Source organism: Syngnathus leptorhynchus, chromosome 17 (genome assembly GCF_054491065.1).
Source record: "Syngnathus leptorhynchus isolate UIUO chromosome 17, UIUO_Slep, whole genome shotgun sequence".
Taxonomy (NCBI): domain Eukaryota; kingdom Metazoa; phylum Chordata; class Actinopteri; order Syngnathiformes; family Syngnathidae; genus Syngnathus; species Syngnathus leptorhynchus.
Genome location: NC_141211.1, coordinates 595,970 through 620,475, shown reverse-complemented (window position 1 = coordinate 620,475; position 24,506 = coordinate 595,970). Strand labels below are relative to the sequence as shown.

General features: G+C 50.5%; 5 protein-coding genes across 18 annotated transcripts; 4 read left to right on the top strand and 1 right to left on the bottom strand.

Annotated features, from left to right (window-relative positions):
* The first annotated feature begins 114 nt into the window (after positions 1-114).
* Positions 115-7,553, top strand: LOC147042809 (putative monooxygenase p33MONOX). Of its 2 annotated transcripts, XM_085936767.1 has the most exons (10): positions 115-471; positions 834-925; positions 1,019-1,082; positions 1,156-1,331; positions 1,436-1,550; positions 1,640-1,767; positions 5,225-5,328; positions 5,413-5,591; positions 6,164-6,421; positions 6,541-7,553. In XM_085936767.1, exons 3-9 carry the CDS (start codon positions 1,058-1,060, stop codon positions 6,382-6,384), a joined length of 948 nt encoding a protein of 315 aa, XP_085792893.1. In that variant the 5' UTR covers positions 115-471; positions 834-925; positions 1,019-1,057; the 3' UTR covers positions 6,385-6,421; positions 6,541-7,553. The 2 variants fall into 2 exon arrangements, with proteins under 2 accessions (XP_085792893.1, XP_085792894.1); XM_085936768.1 differs by having other exon boundaries at positions 121-471; positions 6,167-7,553.
* A 102-nt stretch (positions 7,554-7,655) lies between these two features.
* LOC147042808 (rho GTPase-activating protein 24-like) lies at positions 7,656-11,282 on the bottom strand. Its single transcript, XM_085936769.1, is given in 10 exon segments — positions 7,656-8,086; positions 8,184-8,739; positions 8,945-9,234; positions 9,344-9,563; positions 9,641-9,762; positions 9,832-9,905; positions 10,024-10,156; positions 10,219-10,426; positions 10,488-10,601; positions 11,231-11,282. Coding segments are annotated over 10 exon segments (2,004 nt in total). The 3' UTR covers positions 7,656-7,851.
* Positions 7,792-17,942, top strand: LOC147042807 (dual specificity protein kinase CLK2-like). Of its 9 annotated transcripts, none has more exons than XR_015068783.1 (13): positions 7,792-8,773; positions 9,080-9,201; positions 12,599-13,824; positions 14,254-14,923; positions 15,009-15,122; positions 15,187-15,353; positions 15,415-15,509; positions 15,584-15,713; positions 15,821-15,903; positions 15,979-16,058; positions 16,149-17,020; positions 17,515-17,631; positions 17,762-17,942. XR_015068783.1 is itself a non-coding variant. In XM_085936763.1 (13 exons), the coding sequence occupies exons 4-13, from the start codon at positions 14,640-14,642 to the stop codon at positions 16,462-16,464; spliced, it is 1,140 nt and encodes a 379-aa protein (XP_085792889.1). In that variant the 5' UTR covers positions 7,792-8,773; positions 9,080-9,201; positions 12,599-13,824; positions 14,254-14,639; the 3' UTR covers positions 16,465-17,493. The 9 variants fall into 9 exon arrangements, 7 of the variants coding, with proteins under 7 accessions (XP_085792889.1, XP_085792885.1, XP_085792886.1 ...); XR_015068782.1 differs by having other exon boundaries at positions 17,509-17,631; XM_085936763.1 differs by lacking the exons at positions 17,515-17,631; positions 17,762-17,942 and having other exon boundaries at positions 14,254-14,790; positions 14,857-14,923; positions 16,149-16,239; positions 16,303-17,493.
* A 223-nt stretch (positions 17,943-18,165) lies between these two features.
* On the top strand, positions 18,166-22,004 carry slc25a14 (solute carrier family 25 member 14). Of its 4 annotated transcripts, none has more exons than XM_085935684.1 (9): positions 18,166-18,312; positions 18,951-19,331; positions 19,631-19,769; positions 19,846-19,940; positions 20,012-20,097; positions 20,179-20,274; positions 20,341-20,465; positions 20,556-20,769; positions 20,846-22,004. In XM_085935684.1, the coding sequence occupies exons 2-9, from the start codon at positions 19,118-19,120 to the stop codon at positions 20,885-20,887; spliced, it is 1,011 nt and encodes a 336-aa protein (XP_085791810.1). In that variant the 5' UTR covers positions 18,166-18,312; positions 18,951-19,117; the 3' UTR covers positions 20,888-22,004. The 4 variants fall into 4 exon arrangements, with proteins under 4 accessions (XP_085791810.1, XP_085791812.1, XP_085791811.1 ...); XM_085935686.1 differs by having other exon boundaries at positions 18,172-18,312; positions 19,154-19,331; XM_085935685.1 differs by having other exon boundaries at positions 18,172-18,312; positions 19,041-19,331.
* A 289-nt stretch (positions 22,005-22,293) lies between these two features.
* On the top strand, positions 22,294-24,309 carry btg4 (B-cell translocation gene 4). 2 transcript variants are annotated; one of them, XM_085935691.1, is made up of 4 exons: positions 22,294-22,702; positions 22,759-22,896; positions 23,032-23,301; positions 23,500-24,309. In XM_085935691.1, exons 1-4 carry the CDS (start codon positions 22,530-22,532, stop codon positions 23,759-23,761), a joined length of 843 nt encoding a protein of 280 aa, XP_085791817.1. In that variant the 5' UTR covers positions 22,294-22,529; the 3' UTR covers positions 23,762-24,309. The 2 variants fall into 2 exon arrangements, with proteins under 2 accessions (XP_085791817.1, XP_085791818.1); XM_085935692.1 differs by having other exon boundaries at positions 22,296-22,702; positions 23,032-23,287.
* Positions 24,310-24,506: the final 197 nt, after the last annotated feature.

Here is a 24,506-nt window from a genome sequence, read left to right as displayed (position 1 = left end):
ACTATCCCACGGTGATAGTTGTTTACTAGGCATGAAGTCATAATTCTTGTCGCCATGGAAACGCCCAGCGCTCAGCTCATGAACGGAAACAGGCCATTTTCGACAGTATGACGTCATTCTTTAACTCAACCACTAGACAGAGCCAGAGAGCCGAGCCATAGGTGCAGTACGCGTCACATGAAAATAAAATAAAATATTCGGACGTGCTTGCACAAAACGAGTCAGTCAAAACGAAAACAATGCGAAACGACGTCGAACTTGTTTGAGCTGCAAACTCCAACTTGACTCCAAAACAAGAACCACAAAGTCTCGCGAGATGAGGAGGTGACGTCGCAAATCGATCCCGGAAATCTTTTCACAAATCAGCATAATGGCCGACGAGCAAATGATGAACTTCCCAGCAAACTGCCCATTCATCGTTGGAGGTTCATATTGGAAACTATAGCCACGCGCCTCGACGTTTTCGCCCTGGTGAGACAGAAAAATCGCCGGCGAAATGTTTGGTCGCCAGTTGTGTCGCATCTGGTTGTCTGTCCTTCAGCATCAGTTGGTTCCGCCCGCAATCTGCGGAACCAAACTGCGTCCACAAATGTAATAGATGAACGATGCCACCATGTTTTCACGTCAGTAATGATTCAAATGTCCTTTTAATCGTCTCGAATCTGGCGTTAGAGCCACCACTCTTCAATTCGGCGTCAATGACATGTACCTAAATATTGTTGCTCATGGTCATTGAACAAATGCTATGTTGTTGACTGGATTCCTGTTTGTGCCCCCCTCTCGGCCTGGCTCCGTTTTCCATTTGTGTCACATCTGACCTGATGCAACCTCAGCTTCTCCATCAGCCCTGTTCACAGCATAACAACCGGATGCAATGAGCCCATCCATTGCCATCTTCTGCTCGCCGCTGCTACTCTAATCACAGGTTAGAATGGCGTTTTTGTATTGCGCGCAACTTTCCTATTTCTTGTGAATTCCTCCATTGTAAGTCTCATTTTTACCTCTTCTGTCCCCACAGTTACTGCTCAAGCTTTATATTCTTAATAGTACGGAAAGCATGTCTGGCTCGGGTGACTTACCAGGTGAGTTGAAAACAACAATGATCGGGCGTTTCTGAACAAAGGGCTGGACATGCCAACGGTCTTGCCTCGGCAGCTCTGGAAGGTTCCGGGATGGGCGGAATGAAGCTCCCCATCGGCATGACCCGCCGGGCGCTCAGCTACGACGACAACCTGGAGGCGCCCATGTCCACGCCCCCGCACGACATCAACATCACCAACCTGTGGAGGCGCCCCGTCGTGCCCGAGAGGAAGTTCAACCACCTGGCGGAGGTGGGACACAAACCCCCGATGCCTTCTATGCTACGCCCTTCCACTCGTTGCATTTTGCAGTTTGGAAGATTGCTCAAATAAAATTCCTTGCGCTTGGCCACCAGGAGGATGAAGGCGTTGCGGTTCGTCAACCTCGCGTGTTGGACAGCGCCTCCGCCAGGCCCACAGGTGTAGTGAAGACCAAGGCTTCCTCCCTCATCCTCAACTCTCTCATCACCAGTAAGGCACCGACCTCCCGCGCGCGCTTCCAAATCGTTTTGTACTTAAATGTCAGGCCTTTTGCACGAGTCCTTTGTTTCTATCCACAGAGCAGTCCCACGACAGCATGTACAAGTTTGAAGAGAAGGCGGGCCTAACCGACACCAGTTACACTCCGCACAAAGGCCTGACTGCAGAGGAGACGAGACACCATCACCGCATGCCTGAATCCTTCCAGGTAGTCATCAAATATTGATTAGCAACTTCTAGGTTAGACCCCTGATGATGATTACAATAAATGGACGTCGTTTTCCCTCGCCCGGACGCGGGTCACCGGGGCCCCTCTCTGGAGCCAGGCCTGGAGGTGGGGCTCGAAGGCGAGCGCCTGGTGGCCGGGCCTTCGCTCATGGGGTCCGGTCGGGCATAGCCCGAAAAGAAGACGTGGGTCCCCCTTCCGATCCCCGGCTGCAGAAACTGGCTCTAGGGACATGGAATGTCACCTCTCTGGCTGGAAAGGAGCCCGAGCTGGTGTGTGAGGCAGAAAGGTTCCGACTAGATATAGTCGGCCTTGCCTCCACACATAGTTTGGGCTCTGGTACAAGTCCTCTCGAGAGGGGCTGGACTCTCTTCCACTCTGGAGTTGCCCACGGTGAGAGGTGTCGAGCAGGTGTTGGCATACTTATTGCCCCCCGGCTGGGCGCCTGCACATTGGGGTTCACCCCGGTGAGCGAGAGGGTAGCCTCCCTCCGCCTTCGGGTGGGGGGACGGGTCCTGACTGTTGTCTGTGTCTATGCATCGAACGGCAGCTCAGAGTACCCACCCTTCTTAGAGTCCCTGGAGGAAGTGCTGGAGAGCGCTCCTTCTGGGGACTCCATTGTTCTACTGGGTGACTTCAATGCTCACGTGGGCAATGACAGTGAGACCTGGAAGGGCGTGATTGGGAGGAACGGCCCCCCCGATCTGAACCCGAGCGGTGTTCTATTATTGGAATTCTGTGCTCGACACGGATTTTCTATAATGAACACCATGTTCAAGCATAAGGGTGTCCATGTGTGCACTTGGCACCAGGACACCCTAGGCCGCAGTTTGTTGATCGACCTTGTAGTCGTGTCATCGGATTTGCGGCCGCATGTTTTGGACACTCGGGTGAAGAGAGGGGCGGAGCTGTCAACTGATCACCACATGGTGGTGGGTTGGCTCCGATGGTGGGGGAAGATGCCGGTCCGACCTGGCAGGCCCAAACGCTCTGTGAGGGTCTGCTGGGAACGTCTGTCAGAATCCCCTGTCAGGAAGAGCTTCAACTCCCACCTCCGGCAGAGCTTTTTCCACGTCCCGAGGGAGGCGGGGGACATTGAGTCCGAGTGGACCTTGTTCCGCGCCTCCATTGTTGAGGCAGCCGACCGGAGCTGTGGCCGTAAGGTTGTTGGTGCCTGTCGTGGCGGCAATCCCCGAACCCGGTGGTGGACACCGGCGGTAAGGGATGCCGTCAAGCTGAAGAAGGAGTCCTATAGGGCCTTTTTGGCCTGCGGGACTCCGGAGGCAGCTGACAGGTACCGGATGCCCAAGCGGAACGCGGCTTCGGCGGTTGCTGAGGCAAAAACTCGGGCGTGGGAGGAGTTTGGCGAGGCCATGGAGAATGACTTCCGGACGGCTTCGAGGAAATTCTGGTCCACCATCCGGCGTCTCAGGAGGGGGAAGCAGTGCACGGTCAACACTGTTTACAGTGGAGATGGTGTGCTGCTGACCTCGACTCGGGATGTCGTGAGTCGGTGGGGGGAATACTTCGAAGACCTCCTCAATTCCACCGACACGCCTTCCATTGTGGAAGCAGGGCCTGGGGACTCTGAGGCGGACTCTCCAATCTCGGAGGTCGAAGTCACTGAGGTAGTCAAAAAACTCCTCGGTGGCAAGGCCCCGGGGGTGGATGAGATCCGCCCAGAGTTCTTAAAGGCTCTGGATGTTGTGGGGCTGTCATGGCTGACACGCCTCTACAGCATTGCGTGGACATCGGGGACGGTGCCTCTGGATTGGCAGACTGGGGTGGTGGTTCCCCTCTTTAAGAAGGGGGACCGGAGGGTGTGTTCCAATTACAGGGGAATCACACTCCTCAGCCTCCCTGGTAAGGTCTATTCAGGGGTGCTGGAGAGGAGGATCCGTCGGGAGGTCGAACCTCGGATTCAGGAGGAGCAGTGTGGCTTTCGTCCTGGCCGTGGAACAGTGGACCAGCTCTACACCCTCTGCAGGATCCTCGAGGGTGCATAGGAGTTCGCCCAACCAGTCCACATGTGTTTTGTGGACTTGGAGAAGGCGTTCGACCGTGTCCCTCGGGAGGTTCTCTGGGGGGTGCTTCGGGAGTACGGGGTGCCGAGCCAACTGATAAGGGCGGTTCGGTCCCTGTATCACCGATGCCAGAGTTTGGTCCGCATTTCCGGCAGTAAGTCGGATTCGTTCCCAGTGAGGGTTGGACTCCGCCAAGGCTGCCCTTTGTCACCGATTCTGTTCATAATTTTTATGGACAGAATTTCTAGGCGCAACCGAGGCGTTGAGGGGGTCCGGTTTGGGGACCTCAGCATCGCGTCTCTGCTTTTTGCAGATGACGTGGTGCTGTTGGCTTCTTCAGTCCGTGATCTCCAGCTCTCACTGGAGCGGTTCGCAGCCGAGTGTGAAGCGGTCGGGATGAGGGTCAGCACCTCCAAATCCGAGTCCATGGTCCTCGGTCGGAAAAGGGTGGTATGCCCTCTCCGGATCGGGGATGAGATCCTGCCCCAAGTGGAGGAGTTCAAGTATCTTGGGGTCTTGTTCACGAGTGAGGGCAGGATGGAGCGCGAGATCGACAGGCGGATCGGTGCAGCGTCGGCAGTAATGCGGACTCTGTACCGGTCCGTCGTGGTGAAGAGAGAGCTGAGCCAAAAGGCAAAGCTCTCGATTTACCGGTCGATCTACGCTCCTACCCTCACCTATGGTCACGAGCTATGGGTCGTGACCGAAAGAACGAGATCCAGGATACAAACGGCTGAAATGAGTTTCCTCCGCAGGGTGTCCGGGCTCTCCCTTAGAGATAGGGTGAGAAGCTCGGTCATCCGGGAGAGACTCGGAGTAGAGCCGCTGCTCCTCCACGTTGAGAGGAGCCAGATGAGGTGGCTCGGGCATCTCATCAGGATGCCTCCTGGACGCCTCCCTGGGGAGGTGTTCCGGGCATGTCCCACCGGTAGGAGACCCCGGGGTTGACCCAGGACGCGCTGGAGAGACTACGTCTCTCGGCTGGCCTGGGAACGCCTTGGGATCCCCCGGGATGAGCTGGAGGAAGTGGCTGGGGAGAGGGAGGTCTGGGAGTCCCTCCTAAAGCTGCTGCCCCCGCGACCCGACCCCGGATAAGCGGAAGAAGATGAAGGTGAAGAACTTCTAGGTTTAAGCCAGAGTTAACCAGTCCAATCCAAATACTTGTTCAACTCAAAAGCCTTTTTCTGACACCTTTGATATCATTCTTATGTAGTTGGAGCCGCAATACTCCTTTGTCAAATGAATAGCACTTTATTGCTTTGTCTTTATTAGCAAGATTTTTTTTCCTGTTTAAAGTTCTTTGTTTTTTTCTCACAATCTGTCGTTGTCATGCTTCGAGTATTCGAACCTGATTCTATTGTTCCCTGTTGGGATGGGTGTTTTTTTTTCATCTTCTTTCTCGTCTTGTGGTGTAGAAAATGCAGATTCAGAGCATGGAGGCTCGGGAAGAGCGCCAGAACTCGTCGGCCCAGTCCACACCATCCACCACGCCGCACACCTCCCCAAAACAACAGCGCAGGTTTGCCCCCAAAAACATCCCCCGCCCCTCCCGAGTGGGCTGATGTGTAAGCAGCCCTGCTTTTGTTTGTTGCCTTGTGTTCAGGAGCTGGTTCAGCAGCACCAGTTCGGACGTCAGCGTGAGCTCCTCCAACAGCAGCGTGGATCTGGTAGGAGGCGATGGAGGAGGAGGCGGCGGCGTGCTGGAGCGCTGGGGCGTATTTGGGCCACGGCCGCCGGTGCACAAGTCCACTTCCGATCTGGGCACCGATCCTATCGCGCCAGGTAAACACGTTTGCGTAAATGTAGGCTTTAGGAATGCCGCATTGGCTCCAGGATGTTTGGTGTTGTTCTAAAAAAAAAAAAAAAAGCCTTGGCCCCTAGCAGTGAGCACTCACACGGCCACCCCCCCATCGCTGAGGCGGCAAGTGCCGTGTCGACCAAGGTCGCGAGGCACAATCTCCCGTTTATCAGGCCAGGCTCACGTATTTGGTAAGCAAAACAAAAGAGGAGCTTTAAGTTAATGAGTGAAAGGACGACCTTCAGACCGGTCGATGGCCATTTTGGATGGCCCTGTATAAAAACAGACGCGGGATGACTTTTAACACAGCTCAATGGGGGAAGCCAGACTTGGCGTGCTGAGAAGACGTCCAAGCCCATGACTTTGGGTAGGGTACTTTATCATAGTATGTCTTCATTTGTTGAATGCTTCCTGAATTGACTGCTCCGTCTTGGTCTTGAGACTTGGTGAAGCAGCATGTGGCTTCTGTCCCAAGTGTTGGGCAGTCGCTCGTTTGGCTCACATGTGGGTTTACCCTGCTTTCTTTCTTTCTTTCTTTCTTTCTTTTTGAACCCAGCAGGCTTTGCGCTTCAGGCTTACCGCGGCATCCACAAGCCCAGCGCCGCGGAGGTCATGAAGTCGCAGGCGGCCACCCGGTTGGCCGACGGCCCCGACGCCCAGAGGGCTGCCGCCCTGCCCAAGATGGAGATCCCGACGGCGGAGGGGCGGCGGCAGGGCCCCCGCCCGCACAAGCTCAAGCCGCGCGACATGAACATCCTTACGCCCTCCGGCTTCTAGATGCCGCCGCAGCCCGTCCGGCGAGCGCTCTGATGAGGTCTCCCGTTTTCATCTTTCAAAATGGCAGCTCCCATTTAAGAACATAATCCAGATTTGGTTGTAGCATTTTCACCCAGAATGGAATCCAAATAGAGCAAAGTGTCCTCTTTGGAACAGGCAGGCGTTGGCAGAGTGATTGATACCAGTGATCATCTTGTGGCATTTCAGAGGTCAGTCTATCAAACTGGATCACAATGAACAACTTGTACGCTAACCTCATTTTCTAATCTGAACTCATTGAACATTTGAGCGCGACATCTCTCTGGAAGGTCGCTCTGGTGTGCTCCCACATTCCAAAAACAGCGCTCTCAATTTCCCGTAGGCGTGATGATCATTTTATTTTGCATTTTTAAAATTGAAGGGTTTTATGAATTCACATTGAGTTCAAAATAGTCGAGTAAAAAGAGCGTCATTTTTTGGGGATTTGATTTGAAACCCCATTCTGCTATCGAGCTGCAGTAACTATTGTGTCGCGTCTGAAAATGACTGAAGAAAGAAGCACTTTATCTTAACATTCTACTCTGCTGAATAATTGCCCAAAAGGTGGCCGAGTCGTGCTCAAATGATCCACTTTTTGTTTGTTTTCATCCTTGCCGCTTATTATTTCTTTCGGGTTGAATGACTAGTATAGTAAAAAGACGATTGAAGTCTGTTTATCGTTGAAAAACACGACTCGATCGCAGCTACACTTCAAATGCTCGTCATACGTGAAGCCAGCGGCCTTTTCCCCTTGAGTTGTTGCACTTTCCTCGTTTTAGTCGTTGCACTTTTCTTAGCAGCTGGTGCTGTCGCTGTTACTTTGTCGTGGCTGGCGGTCAAAGAAGTGGAGAATATTTTTGGAAGACGCCCGACTTCTGCGCGGGCCTTAGTGGGTCCGATGAATCAAACACTCCTTGGAAAGTTTGAAGTTACTGATGCCGGTTTTATCAACTGACACCAATATCGTATGCGTAATTTGCATAAGTGTTGTAGTGAATTCAAACGGAACTATACGCTTGAACAAATGAGCAAATATCCGAAGCAAGTATGCTAGACACTTGAGGTGCAATGAAGTTGCTGTTGTTTTTCCCGTTCATCAACAGGCAGGCCAGGAAAGCCGTGTGTTGGTCACCCCTCCCTCCCTCCCTCCCTTCCTTCTTCCCTCCCCTAAATATAATGAATCGTGTCCTTTCTGTTTGTTGTGACTGATTTCTTAGTGAATAAATGTCACGTCCCCCAAAAAGCACATGATGTCTTTCTTATCCAAATATGATGTGGAAGTGAGAATTTGGTCGCTTGACTTGTGAACGCACAAACACAACCATTGTGCTTTTGACATCGGTGCCCCTTTAATACTGGTTTCTTTTTTTCTTTTTCTCACTCATGCATATGAGCACAGACTTGCTGTGTGTTACGGAAGCCGCAAGTCCATCATCTTTCCCTCCGTCCTCACAGACTCCTGTTTCCCTCATCCCCCCTAACCCGTGTTCTGATCTTTCCGCGTGTCCGGAAAAACAGCTCCATGTCCGCCTGCAGTGTGGCGTTGCGCTGGTCCGCAGCCGCCCTGGCCCGCTCAACCTGGCGGATCCTGACCTCGGCCGCGCTCTGACTGCGCCTCTGCCGCTCCAGGCGCTCACGCAGTGCTGCCACCTGCCGCTCCAGGGTGTCATTGCAGCGCTCCAACCTGTGGCGAGTGCACCGAGATCAATTCTTTGCACTCGTAATTGATAAACGATAGAAAAGAGCATTGAGCCCAGCAACGACGTGTGTTTGTTTCAAACCTGTGTATCCTGGACTGGTACTCGCTCCTCTGCTGGGCCATTTGCTGTCGAAGTTCGACTAGGATAGACTGAGCGTCGTCAGGCGGCGATTGACGTTCCGGAGGACCGGACGGGAGGAACACCTCTGAGCTCCCGGTGCTGATGGGGCTGAGGATAGAGCCGGATGTCGGGGTGTTCAAGGGTCTTCCGTTATGGTCGCTCGCCGCGTCAAGGTGTTTGTCGTCTGCAGCTCCACGTGAGGGGGACGTCAAGACCGGACTACCCCGACCCGCAGCGTCCAGCGGTATAATCTCGCAGGAGGACCACGACGAGGAGTCGCCCACTGTCTGCCACGCCTCCTCTGATTCTTGGCCAGAGTTTCCCTCGCTGTTTGGGTCCAAATGCTCACCTGCAATGTCGTCCAATGTCTGACTGTAAGACGCTCTGTCCAAGTTGTCATAATGGGATGAGGTGCTGTCTTCCTGCGCCTCACTGCTGCCCCCGCTGGCCGCTTCGGGGCCCTCCACTTTAACCACTGCCGTCTGAGTGGCACTTGAACTCCACAGGTAGCCCCTTGCTGGTGGTGGAAAATAACCAAGTACAAATATTCGGTGAGTGGATTTAACATTTTGAAGTATCAGTATTTCACTTGAGTATTGTGTTCTCTGACTTTTTCTTCATTTGAAAAAGTTTACTTTTAACCACCAAGTAAACAGTATTTTTTGTTTTGTTTTTTTGGTCACAAGTATACTTAAAGTGCAGCTTTTTGCCACCTGTGTCGCCTGTCTCTCCCAGTCCGGTCCAGACCTCCATCCAGTCCATGTGCGCAAATGTCGGCTTTGCATCGCTGCCAACATTTGCAGGGGATGATCCACACGTGGTTAAGTGCTGGTGTTGCTCTCTTGTTCTCTCCTCAGTGTGGTTCTGAAGGAGCTGACTTGAGGGAGGTAGCGGGAAGAAGCAGTTATCCGGATGCGATGAGGTGTAGCGATGGCCCAGGAAGCTCTTGTGGTTTGAGCTGCGCGAGCAAGTCAAACAGGTATCTATCTAGCTGTACTTTCTATGACTTTCTCTGTCCAAATAACAAGCACAGCAAAAGCACACACTCTTGATGGAGGGATGAGATGGCTATTGTACAAAATTTGCCCGGTATCGACAGTCAGAAATCCTGAAGGCACTACCTGCTACTCTGTCCCGACTCCCGGCACGGCTCCGCAATAAGCGGCAGCGACATCTGGCGAAGGCAGGGGCTTTGGTGCAGATGCGGTCGTCTGAGAGGACCGGGCGACGCGGCGTCAAATCCTCTGGCTGTATGCGCGGGACCTGCTACGGAGACTCTGGAAAACAGGGACCGGTGCTCCCTGATCAACTCCGACATCAGCACCTGGACAAGTGCCGCACCTGGAACACAATCCTTCAAAGCTCTTTCTGACATTCTAAGCGAAGCAAGCGCATGAGCCTTTTGAGTTGGTGTCCACCTCCCACGACGCTTTGGGGGTCCTCCGCCTTAGCTCGCAGAATGTTGGGCCCAAAGACCGTGGCCAAGTTCTGGCAGCTCATCTTGTTCCCTTTTGAGTGACTCTGCACCTCGTTGAGGAACCTATAAAGCAACGACTCATCATGGCACCTTGCAGACAGACATTTTGGATCTTTTTGCAGTAGCTCTTACTGGCATATAAACTTAAGAAGGTTGAAATTGGCCACCGGTAGCTCCTGAAGAAGATTCCTCAAGTCCTCCAAGCCCTGCGATAGCACCAAGAGGATGATCGTGTTTTACTTTTCACATCATGTACAATTTTTGTTGCTTTTTTTCTTTTCTTTTCTTTTTTGTTTTTTTCGGAGTAGTGCATCCATCACCTACCTGTGTGCGGTCACAAGAAAGCTTTTGGCCACTGAGAAGAAAGTCCCGGTAGTGTCCGAAAGGAACCAAAGGCTCAGGCAGCTGTCGCAAGTAGAGCTTCAGCAGTGATGCCACGGTGTGGACATCTGTGTTACTGCAAAGGCATCAGGTTTTCCTGACTGACTGGATTTCCAACATGAAAGTTTCGAGGCTTACCTGTCGAAGGAGGGCCTTTCCCCGGCGTCGAAGGCCTCCTGCAGCTCCCTCACCGAGCTGGCCCGTCCCGGTTGGCGAAACAAGCCCACCTCCTGGAGGCCCCGCTCTCGTATAAAGGCCACGCACTGCTCCACCACCAGGGGGACGGAGCAAACGCCGTAACGACGCTCGTACAGCACCGTCTCCTCCAGACGCTGACCAAAGACACCTAAGCGGGACTCCAGTCGAGTTGATTGAATCAACAAGCATGGCAAAAGGCGTTTGTTTACCTGTGAAGGGGATCCAGACTCCTTTATTGAGGCTTTTCAGCCACTCGTCCCCCTGGCCGGCGCTGTTGGACAGGAAGAAATACGAGCCTGGGCTGGCCAACACGTCTCTGTTTCCTGCGCGCGCGCACACACACACACATCCAAAGGTGTTTTTTTTTATGGTTTGGACGTGAAAGGGACAATTCCCATCTCAGGCGTGCAGCCAGTCAAGATGACGTGAGTGAGAGAGATCTTTTTCTCCAGACTAGCCAAGACCCGCGGCAGAGCGGAGGCTACTTCATGAGGAAATTGGATTACGTCCATGCGAGATAAGATCACGGGAGGCCATATCAATTATTGTCAAGATGGTGTTCATTTACTGGGAGTTGCTCCTTCAGATACTCAAAAAATATATATATTTATATTTATCCAGGTGGCAGTACTGATCTGCATCAGACAGCAGAGTAAAATCAAGAAAATACATCAAACTAGTTGTACACTTTAATATTATTTACGTAGCATATGATGGACAAAAGGTTCAGGGAGCACTTTATATGGAACCAAAATGATGTCTATATTCTCTCTCTCACACACACACACACACACACACACTCGCATGGCAGTTGTCTTGTAGCTCCTCACTCAGTCGTTCGTTCCCCTCTTCAAAGTCCAATTGAGACTGCTCCAATCCCTGCCTGCCCGCCTGCCTGCCTGCCTGCCCGCCTGAGTCATCATTTGATGTGGAGGGATTGTGTGCATGTCACCTTTGAGGCCTGCTCTGTCATGTTTCCAGGACTTGAAGCAGCTGAGTCCCATGCTGCAGCAGCACTCCCGCTCTGGCTGGCGCGATGGTGGCCGCGGTCACCGCGATCGGAGACGCTCAAACGCAAACGATGCAAAGTTGAGCCGTTTTTTTTTTCTTTCAAATAAAGTTGCCATAAAGTGCGCCACTTGTGGCCGAGCGCTCTCCCGGCCGGGATGAACAAATTCCAATCGGGGCCGTTATCATTCTTGGCTGAATTGAGTCGGAGGTGGGTGGAGAAAGAAAAGTTGAGAAGCCCTTTCCTCTTTGTCCTTCAAACGGAATCTTTCAACAAGCATCTTCAAGCAGCGGCGGCATCCTCCTCAAGCGCAGCTCTCCTTCAGCGTCTGGCTGCTCCAGTTGAATCCCACCTTTGGGACTGCTCTGGAGTGACTTTGGAAGCCCATTTCTTGTCTCTTTGCCTTTTGGCCACTTGAAGCGGAAGAAAGCACAAAAGCAGCATGACTCTGTCTTGGAACTTGTTGTGGATTTTTCTCTCTTGTACAAAAAAGAAAATCTAAAGGAGCCGTCTTTGAATGTTCCCTCATTCCAACATCTGGCGCTCCTCAGAAATCCCGTCCCCCCCTTTTTTTTTTTTTTCCCGTCCTTTCCTTTCCTTCTCCTTCCTTGCCTGGTTTGTCCCTCTCTTTGTCCTTCCACTATCCTCCCTCTTTCCCATCACTCGGTGTGGCCCTGTTTTGCCCCCTCCCCATTTACCTACCTCATCAATAAGAGCGGTGCTGTGCGTGTCCGTGTGCCAGTGCATTAGGAAAATTGGTTCTCTGCGACGCAGCGCTCTCTTTGACTCCAGAGAGAGAGAGAGAGAGAGAGAGAGAGAGAGAGAGCGATGATCTGGCTGTGATTGTGCTGCTGAGATCCGCTCTGCGCCACACACAAACATGCGAACACAGTGTCACCATGATTCACATTGAAGCCAGACAGACTGGTTGTCCCTTTTGAACTCGCTGTAAAAAGCTCTCGCGCCACTTCAGGTTCATAGATTTGATTCCTTCTGACTTCTAACAAAATGTGTGGCTACTCTGATAATTGGCAACCTGATAAAAACTCCCTGGAGACCCATTTTGGCTCGACGTATTGGAGAGGCTGCCACTGAGGACCCTTTCAACCATTTATTTATTTTTTTCTTTCTGTAGGCCAAACCCAGCTCACATATGTATCGGGTGAGAGAAGAGAATTGAAATCATTGTTTCTCCTTAGCGTATTCGGGCTAAAGAATGTCACAGAGCTGATATTATGATACATGGGAACACCTGTATTCTTAGTCATATGTATTAAAAAAAAACAAAAGTGGGAGTCTTTTTTCTGGCAGGTATGCAACTATTGGAACACAAGAACAGTGGCTCTTGATGGGAGCCCTGAGGAACCCCACAAGTTGGAGTTCCAGCTTCAAAAGAGGCGGAAGGTCCAAAAGAAAACGGTCCACACTGGGCAAGATGACCACTGTTGCGCTCCGAAGCAGGCCAATTGATATTAACGGCCGAGTGTAGATCTACCCGATCAATGGACGTCTCATGCAAGCCAAGAGCTTTAACAGCTGTCTGTCGATACGAGCGGCGCTGACGATCGCCGAGACGACGACATAAGTGGGGGTGAGCCTGAGCTTTTTAATGAATGAAATACCGAATGAATCAATCGTGCTCGTCATGCAAATGCTATGTTTCGAAGTGTACTTTGGAATTCACTGATGGACGATGACTATTTGATGTTGTTTTTGGAAATTGCATTTTTGATTTTGAAAGCTACAGCTTTGTTCCTTCTGCATGTTACGTGCTAACTTCCAACAAAGGGCAGGAACATGAGGCGGCTGCTGGAAGCCAATGGTGTTCTTCTGATAATTTTAGCTTGACTATTTACATTAGGTGTTGTTGCTTTGCTCGCTTGCTGCTCAAGCTAAAGATAGGCGTTGACTTACTGTTTGTCAATTAAGAAACAGAAACATTGCTACGTTGTTGTTGTTTTTTATGTACTGATAAGTAGCCATCCACAGTTGATATTCAACCAAGTGTTTCAACTGTACCCATTTTTGAAATTAAGAGTGGAGCACCACTTCATCTTAACCTGTATTTAGTTCAATGTTAAGCTGTGAAGCCACCAGAAAGTGAACAATTCCCCAAAAATCAATATGCTGCCGGTAGCATGAGCCGTTCAAGTCGTACGAATGTGATTCTAGATTATTTTTGGTGTTTGTGGTAAATGAGTGACGCGTCTTGACATTTTAGACGTGGAACAACACCACCGGAGCTGTAGCGCCTCGTCAAATGCAGTGTACCTTTACGTCACATAACCGTTATCTGCTCGTAAAATTGGAACAGCCGCGATCTGGGTCGGGGTCAGCCACCTTGCGACCCGTGTCTCCTTTCACTGCAGCTGGCTGTGACTTTTACCACGGCCGAGGTGTTTCGAGGGAATGTCCCACGTCTTGCCTGGTTCCATAGCCCCTCCGCCTACTCACGTTCCACCTTCCGCGGGGAAGAAAGCATCAGGAGAGCCCAAAGAGCCATCGGATCCAGAAGAGCAGCACACACAACGCAACCGGTGAGTGGCCTTCATTCAGCAATTGTCATATCCAGGTGAGAACAAAAACTTTTTAGGTGGAATGAAAGCAGAAATCCACAGTCATGTTCTGATTGCACGTTTTCTTGTTGAATTAGTTTAGGATTTTACAATTAGCAAAGAGATGAAAACCTTGCAAAATATTTTTCCCAAAAAATGACACCTGAATGCTATCAACCTTTTGTGGCACTGACAAATTGTAAAATCCTTCACCTCGGAATATGCACTAAAAATCAAGTTCTTCTTTTGACTCTTTGAATGACATTCTAAGCCATAGCAGTCCAATTGTAAAGGATGATAAGATATGAATTCAAATGACGGACACCCTGGCAGCAGCTTTGAGACTTTGGGGCTCTTAGGAAGTGACAACAATCCTGCATGTGGTCTCCCTCTCTCGCCGCCAATTTACAGTCCGCTCATTTTTGGCCGAGAGGTGCTGCTCGGGGCTGCTATTTGTACACGTGGCTGGCTCTGAGACCTCGGCCCGCATGAGGAAAACCGTAGCTGCCATCAACACTTTTTGAGAGCCACCCGAGCCCATCCAGGTGGCAAAGAAGGGTGACGCCACCCCGAAGCCTGAACGCCATGGGCGGGGAGGACGGGACTTGGATTCTTGCTTAGGTATTTCCGCAGGCATCTTTTGCCAGCTGACCATTTGATCTACAGTTTGTCTTCTCTGGTGGACCGCAAAGAGACTGAGCCAAACTCAGTCCGAGTTAAGATGAAGAGGAGCGGAAGTGACAACCGGCACAGCTCTACGGATCCTCACAGCTCTGTATGGAATATTGGAAGTTTGAATGGCCAGTAAAATTGCCTCACCCCAGCCGGAGTCCACCGACCTCGGCGACCACCGCCCAGTTCCCGGGAGTCCGGCCGGCGAGAGCGGCGACCGCCATGAAGACCAGGGTCACCTGCTCTACTACGTGGGCCTCGTCATTAAGGACCGCTGTACGCGTGTGCTTTTCCGTTCTCATGTCTGTCCCTCAGAGATGTTCAACAAATGTGCGTTCCTAGATGAGGTGGTGTCCACGTTGGGAGAGGGAGCCTTCGCAAAAGTGGCGGAGTGTATCGACCGAGACACGTACGTAAGCTAGATTTTCATCCGGAAATGGAATTTCTCAGTCCGAGTTCAACGTGGCCGAAAAGGGTTGGTGTTTCCGTTTTAGAGGCACTCGCGTGGCAGTCAAGATGGTGCGCAACATCAAAAGTTTCCAGCAGGCAGCCAAATGCGAGATTGCCGTCCTGCAGGAGATCAACACCTTGGACGACGACAACAGATTGTGAGTTGACTCGCAGCCGCTGAGAGAACCAACGCCCGCCATTGGCTCTTTGTCTTCTCGCCAGCGCTTGTGTGCGGATGTTGGACTGGTTTGAGCACCAAGGCCACGTGTGTCTGGTCTTGGAGCTTCTGGGACGCAGTACCTACGAGGTCCTCCGGCAAAACCAGTTCCTGCCGTTCAGCGTGGAGCAGATCCGACACATGGCCTTTCAGATCTTCCAAGCCGTCAGCTGTGAGTCCATTTTTTGGGGGCGTCAAAAATGTCTTTCTTTTGTGGGTTTTTTTTCCTCCAGTCCTGCATCGCAATAAGCTGACCCACACTGATCTGAAACCGGAAAACATCTTGTTTGTCTGCTCTGACGACGACACGAAATACAACGAGCAGACGGTAAAGGCTGCCTCCCCCGCGGTTGCCCTCAACTCCCGAATAAAAGCTGAAGCAAAACCACTTTTGTGCATCAGAAACTCGACAAGAGGAAGACCGGGAGTCCGGATGTAAAGGTGGTGGACTTTGGCACGGCGGTTTTCGACCACGAGCGTCACCAAGCCTTGGTGTCCACGCGCCACTATCGAGCTCCGGAAATTATACTCGGTCGGTATGAAGAGCCGCTCAAATAAGATAGTGGGTCGTCTATTCCGTCTATACGGTTGGTTCCCAGCCAGCGAATGAAAAAAAGCAAACTCTATGTCTGTGCTCAGAGTTAGGCTGGAATCAATCGTGTGACGTTTGGAGTTTGGCCTGCGTTCTCATGGAGTACTACTTGGGACACACGCTATTCCCGGTATGAAAGAACGAATGGCGAGTGACGCGTCTTTCCTCACGCCAGCGTGCTCTTTCTTCCTGTGTCTTGTTCCAGACTCATGACAGCAGGGAGCATCTGGCCATGATGGAGAAAATTCTGGGACCCATCCCGCCGCACATGCTGAAAGAAACCAGGTACCACAGAACGCCGCTGAAACAAACCAGGCACCACCGAACACCAATATCTATCTGCTCACTCCTCCTCCTTTTCTATGACTTGTTTAGAAAGCAACACTACATCCTCAATGGGCGACTGGACTGGGACGAGCGCAGCTCTTCGGCCAGATACGTCCGAGAACACTGCAGGCCCCTCCAGGTACGCCGGACGCGGAAAGTCGGGCAGAAAGAAGTCATATGTGGCTCCGGTCTATTTTGCCAGAGCCTGCCGAGGCGCAGCCAGGATGAGCGGCAGCTCTTGGACCTTCTGGCCCGCATGCTGGAGTTGGACGCGAGTCGGCGCATCACCCTGGAGGAGGCGCTGTGGCACCCGTTTTTCCAAGCGGCCAGACTGGAGAAACAAAGGCCAACACTTGGATGCTGAAGACATCTGGTCACCGTCATAACAACATAAATATGTTGTGGATACAGTGCTTTTTGTTATAGCTGACAAAAAATACCAGGTCATTTTGCAAACTCCATGATGGAAATACAAAGAAAAACCAGAAAGAAAAAAAAAAAAACTTGAGCAGAGGCTATTTACGTAAAGTCAACATTGGGAAAAAAACAACAAGTCAAGTGACTTTTGACTGCCTCATTGGCGGTGCCATTTGGTTTCTCAGCTTTACACGACTTGGACGAAAGGTTTCACAGCAACCCGAGAGCTTTTTAGCGACCTGGCGCCCCGACCCCCCCTTTCCCCAAAACACATAAATAGCCCCTCCCCACGCCACATTTGACACAATGCATCAATGTTATCCAAGCGCCACTGGACCTTTCAGGACCTTTTGGAAAGCGCCACCTCAGCACTTATTGTGGCTGGCGTGCCATGGGCACAAGGTTAGGGTCCCGCTTTGGGTTCTGTTTACACCTCCAGACAACACCTTTTTCCCCACATCCCTTTTTTGAACCAAGCAGGAGCTTTTCTTGAGGAGGAATTGGTAAGCAGAGGGTGTTGCAGTGTTGTGTGCGGGTGACGAGCGTTTGTTGTGAAAAGGACGAAATGGAAAAACAACAATGACTAGATTTTGCTCGATGTTCTAAAGTAAATGCAACAGGAAGAGATGAACAAAAATCGAATGAATGAATAAATATGATGGAATAAAACGTGTCAAATAAATGCAAACTAATGGCAAAATGTGTTGATAGAAATGAAAGCAAAAACTACCACCATAAATCCATCATTTTGGATGACAAATCCAATACAAGTCCAACTTAAATGAAGCAAAGCTCCTCACCTTTGGACAGTCATGCAATGGAATGGGAATTAAGTGACATTGGTACTTTGACGGCTAATGCTGAAAATAACGAGTGTTTCATTCATACGAAAAGAAGTTCTTTTTTAGCTCTGCACTTAAATGCTCACATTTCACTGCTGAGTTGAGAGCTGAGAGCTGAGCTAGCTCGACGTTGTCGGTATTTGCTTGAGTTGCAGACTGAAGATGTCCTTGAAGAGCCCTCTAGTGGCCGGGCTGGTGTACTGCCTTCAGCGTGCGGCCAAAGTTTTCTGCCGTCAACACAAACGCCACAGCGGAACTTCGACCGGACCCCGGTGAGACTTTTAGGGGCACCTCACTCGACCCTCGATTCAATGTATATTTTTAATGAGTAGCCCCCCACCCAATAATTGGCACATTTCTTTAAGATGCTCACACCACGGCATTTGTCCCATGTCGCCATAGCAACCTGATGGCGCTTTTCCAGCAGCTTTCCAAGAGGATCACCCATCTGCTGCGGAACGCTCTGTGACTCCCGGCTGGGAATGACGACAGCAGAAAATGGGGGAAAGAACCGCTTTCTGCTGCTGTGTAATCCTTTTGCCATGTTGTTGAAAATGATTGTCATGATTTGAGGAATATTAAAGTCAGTCGATGATTTGGTTTCTCTGTCGGCCGTATTTAAGATACTATGTGTTGGATTGAAACGTCCAAATTAACTTGACTTCGTACAATGAGTCCAATTGTTTTTCAACTTCAAATTCCAACGAAAAATATTCTCATGACCAATATTGTCGTGACCTTGCATCGGACGAGTCACCTGGTTTACTTTGAAAGTGTAACCCGGAAACCCAAGATATGTCGCTTCCGTCAACTTCACGTGAGCGTATTTGGAGACTAGCCAAGCGCGACAGCTAACAAGTTTCTTTTTGGCTTTTTCGAAGTCAAATGCTTGGCTCTTGGATGGTGGAAAAGCGAGCAACGTCGGAGTTTGCGATTTTATTCACTCTCTTCAGGTATGTAAACACAATATATTTGGATCGGGAAGTATTTGGAAGCCATCCAACAGGCTGCTTGGTAATCTCCAGAAAGTGTTAGCCGACCACAGCTAACTCACGACGACGGCGCTCGATGTGAATTTCTTTGTCAAATTCCAAGCGTAAGTTCGACATTTTAATGATACAATTCGAACGTACTCGGCAGAAACAAGTTCAATTGGTGTTCCGATCGTTCAGAAAGGTTCGATCTGGACCAATAGAATCGCGGAGCGTTTGACGGGCAACCAATTAGAGTTGTTCTCTTGTTTCTTGTTGGCTTTAATGTCTGTGTTGTCTATGAAGATTTCATGACATATGCAATCACATTCATATTTCGGTGGCCTTGTCCGTTTTGTGACTCAATAAAGAAATGAGTTGTTGCTGCTGCTTCTGCTGTTACGTTCGCCCTCCTCCAATAGACTCGCGTAAACACTTGCTTGACATGGTTGACAGCCAATAGGAGTGACGCAGCCGATGGGACGCCAATCTCGGCATATTGATACGTGTATTCATTCAAGCATTTCGGTGGCCTTGTTCGGCCTCGATGAAAAAAAAAATCCAAATGAAATCCAGTTATTTTCCACTGTCGTTCAATGAGGCTCGATCTCCCCCAGTAGAATGGCGCAGGCGTTTGATTGACATAGCTGACAGCTAATAGCAGCGATGCGTCCGTCGTGACGACGCCTCGTGTCAGTTTCCGGCCGCAGTGTGCTTTCCAAAGGGTGCTGGAGCTGATGCTGGAGCTGGTGCTGATGAGGGAGACCCCGCCGATCTCGGTAGCGTCATGTTTTTTGCCGTGCTTGTTCGCCTGCTGTCACAGCGCTGTTGCTTGGACCTGTGCCTGGCCGGCTTGCTGTTATACCTGACCGGGCTGCAGCAAGCAGAGGCAGCCGCCGCCGCCGTCGCAGGGGCCGCCGGAGCCCCCACAGTGGAGATGGCCAACCTGAACTGGAAGCCGTTTATCTACGGTGGGATGGCCTCGATCGTCGCAGAATTTAGTAGGTGATTGTCTTTTCAATGGAATGAAAGACGTTTTGGATGTCACACCTGTCTAATGCAAAGGCAGGGCCATCAATTCTTAGTTTTGAAAAGAAAAAAAAAAAGGCAAATTGAAAAATCAGATGTGTTTTCATTTCATCATATCTCGTGGATTGTTTTTTGCGCATAATCATCGAACTCGACCGTAAGGTTTCTTTGGCTTCAGTCGGGTTCCTTGTGATGCCTCGGCAACCTGGGGCCTCTGAACCGCTTGGTTTTGACCTCAGTACCATTGCTCGTGATGCATTTGTATTTGTAGGCACGTTCCCCATCGATCTGACAAAGACGCGGCTCCAGGTGCAGGGTCAGTCCCAGTACACGGAGGTGCGCTACAGAGGCATGTTCCACGCCCTGTTCAGGATCGGAAAGGAGGAGGGCGTCCGGGCGCTTTACTCCGGGTAAAGGACTTGCCGAAAGCTCACGAGCAACTCTTTGAAATGTTCATATTTCAACCAAAACTGGCTTCCGTTGCAGCATCTCACCCGCCCTGTTGAGGCAAGCGTCTTATGGGACCATCAAGATCGGAACCTACAACTCCCTGAAGAGGCTTTTTGTCAGTCACCCAGAGGGTCAGCGGCGCAAGACATTGTACTTTTTGCTTGTCTTTTTCTAGTTTTGCAAAGTGTTTGTTTGGTGACAGACGAGACCATGGTCATCAACGTCTTCTGCGGAGTGGTCTCCGGCGTCCTGTCGTCCTCGCTGGCCAATCCCACAGACGTGCTCAAGGTGACCGAGCCTTTGCCGACCGATGGACAAAATCTATCTTTGACGAACGGATTCGAAACATTTGCCATTGTTTGTTTGTAGATCCGAATGCAAGCGCAGGGCAGTTTGCTGCAAGGCAGCATGATGTCCAACTTCATCAACATCTACCAGACGGAAGGCACCAGAGGCCTCTGGCGAGTGAGTGGGAAAGCCGGTCAAACGATGTAAGCCCGCTTCCATTTACACGTCGGCGGCGCTCCTCAGGGCGTCATTCCCACGGCGCAGAGGGCCGCCATCGTGGTCGGCGTTGAACTCCCCGTCTACGACATCACAAAGAAGCACCTCCTCCGATCCGGCGTCATGGGCGACACCATTTTGACACACTTCATGTGAGTAGTCGCAGCGCAGCAGTGGGAAGTCAATCATAAGAAGAAGTCATTGTTGTGGTTGGCATTCAGCATTTTGGTTTTTCGCCGCAGCTCCAGTTTCACGTGCGGCCTGGCAGGGGCGCTGGCCTCCAACCCGGTGGACGTGGTGCGCACACGCATGATGAACCAGCGCGTGGCATCGGGGGCACCCATGTACAAAGGCACGCTGGATGGCGTGATGCAGACGTGGAGGAACGAGGGCTTCTTCGCGCTCTACAAAGGATTCTGGCCCAACTGGCTGCGGCTGGGCCCTTGGAACATCATCGTATCCTTTGCGCGCACAGGAGCAAAACAAAATGGCTTTTGTCACTTGTGCTTGTTTTCCTTCACCTACAGCTCAGTTCTTCATCACCTTTGAGCAGCTGAAGAAGCTCCCGTTGTAAGCGACGAGGAAGGCCAGTCGATCTGTCGGTCGGTCGGACCGTGTCGGTCGGCCAAGCGGCCCGTCTGGGAGACGCAGAAGAAGCAGTGGGCGGCTTTGCACTCTCCTCTACCAGCATCGGCCGACCTCCACGCACACTCATCCGTCACCTTGTGTCGTTCATTTCTTTTTTCTTCTTTAGTTTGCTCTTTCTTCACGGTTGATTGATTGTGTTTTCGCCACAGTCATGAGCGCTGAGACCAGGCAGCTAGCTACCTTTTAGCAGGAGAGTGAGTTAGAACCTGGTTACTGCCGCACACCAGGTGAGTTTGAACCTCCATTTTTCTTCCAAGGTCTTTTGTTCATCCGTCCGTTAGTCAAGTGACGCCCGCCCATGTGCGAGCCTTGAAATGTCCTTCTGTTACAAGAACTCCTTACAAGAACTCCATCGCAAGGTGCCATACTTGGAAAAAGCCCGACGGCAATCTGAGCCAAAGCCTTTTCTGTGGCGCTGACGCACGCGCACACACGCATATGTAGACCGATGCGGTTCACAGCTAGAAAGGAAGGGCAAAAGTGGCAAAAGTTGTTTTGCCCGCATCTACACTCCGTCTGTGACTCTTGCAGCACAGACGTCGGCACACATGAAAACATCAGAAATTGCTGACTTTTCATTGAATGATTTCCCTTTGTCAGAGTGCGGCCTCTTCTTGAATGTGTTTTCTTTGATGCTTATTTATTTTGCCACTTGTATTTATTGCTCTTGTCGGATGACGTGTCAATCAAGGCAGCTTCTTTATTTTCTTTCCACACAGTGAACACTCGCGTTTGTGAGCAGTTTTGCAAGTCGTTCATTCCCTTCGACTCGCCTTGAATAAGAGCACTGAAATATACTTGATAGGTCATCAAATGGATTTTATAAAGGCCGCACTTGATTTCTGAATATCGCGACAGAGAGCGAGCGCTTCTCTGTCGGTGTGGGTTTTACTTTTGAGCTTGTCGAATCGGAGGGATTTGATTTGATGGTGGAAGTTTGTTGTTTTTCATCTGTTGTGAGTCATTTAATGGCTTCCATCCATGTACTGTACACTCCAAATAACAATTAAAAAAATTCAGTCATATCGATTTTGTTCTCCTTCAACCACATGCATTTGTTTTGCAGTTTTAAAATGAAAAATAGCAGTACTGATCTGGTGACCGTCACCGTGTATATCCTCACGTATACCGCCACTAGGTGGCCACAGAAGGACCTGCAGTCTTAATCATTGCCATTAAAAAGCTTCAAATTGGATTGAAAAAAAAATCCAATACCTTTTTCCATTGCCATTCAATTGTTTTTGGAATTTTTCATTGGTATTGTCAAATTGGAAATGTTCCATTTCTTCTTTTCTCCGCCTACTCCAATTAAGTGAAGCGTCAACAGGTGTTTCCTTGATCTTCCTTCCCACTCACTCTGGACAGCAGTTGACTTATGAACTTGCAGCAAGAAAGCTGCCTGCCATTTGTGCGGAGCTCCAACAGCAAATATGTTTGCTTGCTTACCCTTTCTGTCTATCTCCTTGACTTTTACTTGACTAGTAGGAGCCCCCTACACGTTTTTATCTGGTTTTAGCAGAGAGTCAGTCTTGTCCTTTCAAGTGCTTTGATTTGAAAGCACGCTCCCAATGAAGGAGGAAATTGCCGCCACCGTGTTCTTCATGGGCCGCCTGGTCAAGCGCTACGGATGCCTGGACAAGGACGGCCGCGAGCGCTTCGCCGCCGCGCTCACGTCGGCCTTGTTTGAGAGCTACAAGAACCACTGGCACCCGGACGTGCCCGCCAAGGGCCAGGCCTACAGGTACCTTTCCAAATGTCCTTTCAAAGTCATTGGTACCAAGCCTTTTTGGTTTGCAGGTGCCTGCGGATGAACTGGTTGCAACTACACGATCCAGTGCTTCAGAAGGTGTGCGAGACAAGCGCCGTGCGCTACGAGGACCTGGGCCTACCTCGGGAGCTCACCGTGTGGGTCGACCCCGGCGAGGTCTCGTGCAGGTAGCCGGCCATTTTATAGCCACCGAGCCTGACGTCTGTGACGACTCGTGCCTTGATCGTTGATTGACTAAGCTCTGCTTGAAATTGTTTGTTTGTTACTCGTGACCTGCTTTTAACCTGAGACATCTGTGGCAGGTACGGCGAACACAGCGCCCCCTTCTCCATCTCGCTTGTGGACGGCACTCGACATGCCCGCGGCCAGTTTTCCCGGCGAGTCCACGAGGCGGTGGAGCGCGCCAGCCTGGAAGTGCCCTCGGAGAGTTCTTCGGATGAGGACGGCGGCGGGGAGGAGGAGGAGGAAGAGCGGCGTGGCGGCGGCAGCAGCCCCTCTGCTCTCTTTGCCGAACCCAGAAGCATCCCGACTGTTAACAACCCCAATAGCGTCTACCGGGTAAGTCAGCGCAGGTAAAGACTACTTTCATGCGATCATAAAACAATTTCCTGAAAATAATAAGGGAGTATTTGTACCTTGGGACTTTCCGGCACTGCAATATAGTAATGAACATTTGTTTGCATCATTACCTCTTTTTTTGTTGTTGTTGTAATTTTGAAGAAATCCTGGAATATGAATTTGTGTGTTTTGTCTATTTCTTCCTCTCTCAGTTCAGCGATTTTGCTACCGGCGCCCCCCGGACGTGGCTCACGTACCCGAGGAGGAAGCCGTTGGGCGGGGACGCCTTCCCGCCTCTCGTCCCACTTCCTCCTCTCTCACCGCAGCAGCCGGCGGGCTCCAAAGGTTTCTATTCCGACCGGACCTTGTTCACCTTCACCGGGCCCCGCGTGGATAAGTACCACTGGGTCAGCAAGTCCCGCTAAAACCTTCCGTATGCCTGGAGAAGAAAAGAATTTCCCTAAAAAAATCTAAGGGCTGTTTGTGTCTTTAAAGCAGAATTTTCTATTTGTGTCAATGAGTTTTGTGCCAATTTTTTTTTTTTTTTTAACGTCTTGACACACAAGTGCTTTTTAACTAATTCTAACTGTAAATGTCTTTTTAATCTCCAGTAACCGTGAATAAAGTAACAAAATTGTGAACTGTAGGTGAAAAATAAAAGGTGCTCGTTTCAAAATGTCCACCTTTCTTTTCTTCAAACAATGTAATGTCACGTTTGCACTGTATGACCTTTAAGAAGTTAACCGAGATTGGTTTTCTGCAAATAACGATGGTGGGAGATGACTGGCTTTCAGGAGTCCTTCCGTCCGACTTGAAATCATGGCATGTTTTCAACAAGAATTGCAACAGTTAATATTCTAATTCCTTCCCTCTGCCCCCAATGACGCTTCAGTACATGTGGTCTTTTTTTTGCATTGTATTTCTGGTCCATTTCATGTGTCTGTTGTCGATTTTGTCTTGTGCATCCAATAAATACTTTGAAGAAGTCAACAACGGTGGGTGGCCGGCCACTGCTTTTCCAATTGGGACACAGACACTGTTACTAGGGTGCAAGAGGTGAGACTAGCAAGTGAGCTTTGGTGGGGAACTAGTTGGTCGTCTCCATCTTGTGGTCGTTGTTGGAACAAGTTTGGCATACTTCTGACAGAATAACTCGATCTGGTCCTCAAACGCTGACCGCTTTCTCCACACAGGACAGGACAGAAGGACATGGCAATGG

Excerpts from the sequence above, each read along its gene's own strand:
- LOC147042807 (XM_085936759.1), top strand. The coding sequence starts at position 14,640 with ATGGCCAGTAAAATTGCCTCACCCCAGCCGGAGTCCACCGACCTCGGC. Across the intron at positions 15,354-15,414 it reads GATCTTCCAAGCCGTCAGCT|TCCTGCATCGCAATAAGCTG; the intron begins GTGAGTCCATTT and ends TTTTTCCTCCAG. Across the intron at positions 15,510-15,583 it reads CGAAATACAACGAGCAGACG|AAACTCGACAAGAGGAAGAC; the intron begins GTAAAGGCTGCC and ends TTTGTGCATCAG.
- LOC147042809 (XM_085936767.1), top strand. The coding sequence starts at position 1,058 with ATGTCTGGCTCGGGTGACTTACCAG. Across the intron at positions 1,332-1,435 it reads AGTTCAACCACCTGGCGGAG|GAGGATGAAGGCGTTGCGGT; the intron begins GTGGGACACAAA and ends CTTGGCCACCAG. Across the intron at positions 5,592-6,163 it reads CACCGATCCTATCGCGCCAG|CAGGCTTTGCGCTTCAGGCT; the intron begins GTAAACACGTTT and ends TTTTGAACCCAG.
- btg4 (XM_085935691.1), top strand. The coding sequence starts at position 22,530 with ATGAAGGAGGAAATTGCCGCCACCGTGTTCTTCATGGGCCGCCTGGTC. Across the intron at positions 22,703-22,758 it reads GCCAAGGGCCAGGCCTACAG|GTGCCTGCGGATGAACTGGT; the intron begins GTACCTTTCCAA and ends TTTGGTTTGCAG. Across the intron at positions 22,897-23,031 it reads CCCGGCGAGGTCTCGTGCAG|GTACGGCGAACACAGCGCCC; the intron begins GTAGCCGGCCAT and ends CATCTGTGGCAG.
- slc25a14 (XM_085935684.1), top strand. The coding sequence starts at position 19,118 with ATGTTTTTTGCCGTGCTTGTTCGCCTGCTGTCACAGCGCTGTTGCTTG. Across the intron at positions 20,098-20,178 it reads ATCCCACAGACGTGCTCAAG|ATCCGAATGCAAGCGCAGGG; the intron begins GTGACCGAGCCT and ends GTTTGTTTGTAG. Across the intron at positions 20,466-20,555 it reads ACCATTTTGACACACTTCAT|CTCCAGTTTCACGTGCGGCC; the intron begins GTGAGTAGTCGC and ends TTTTCGCCGCAG.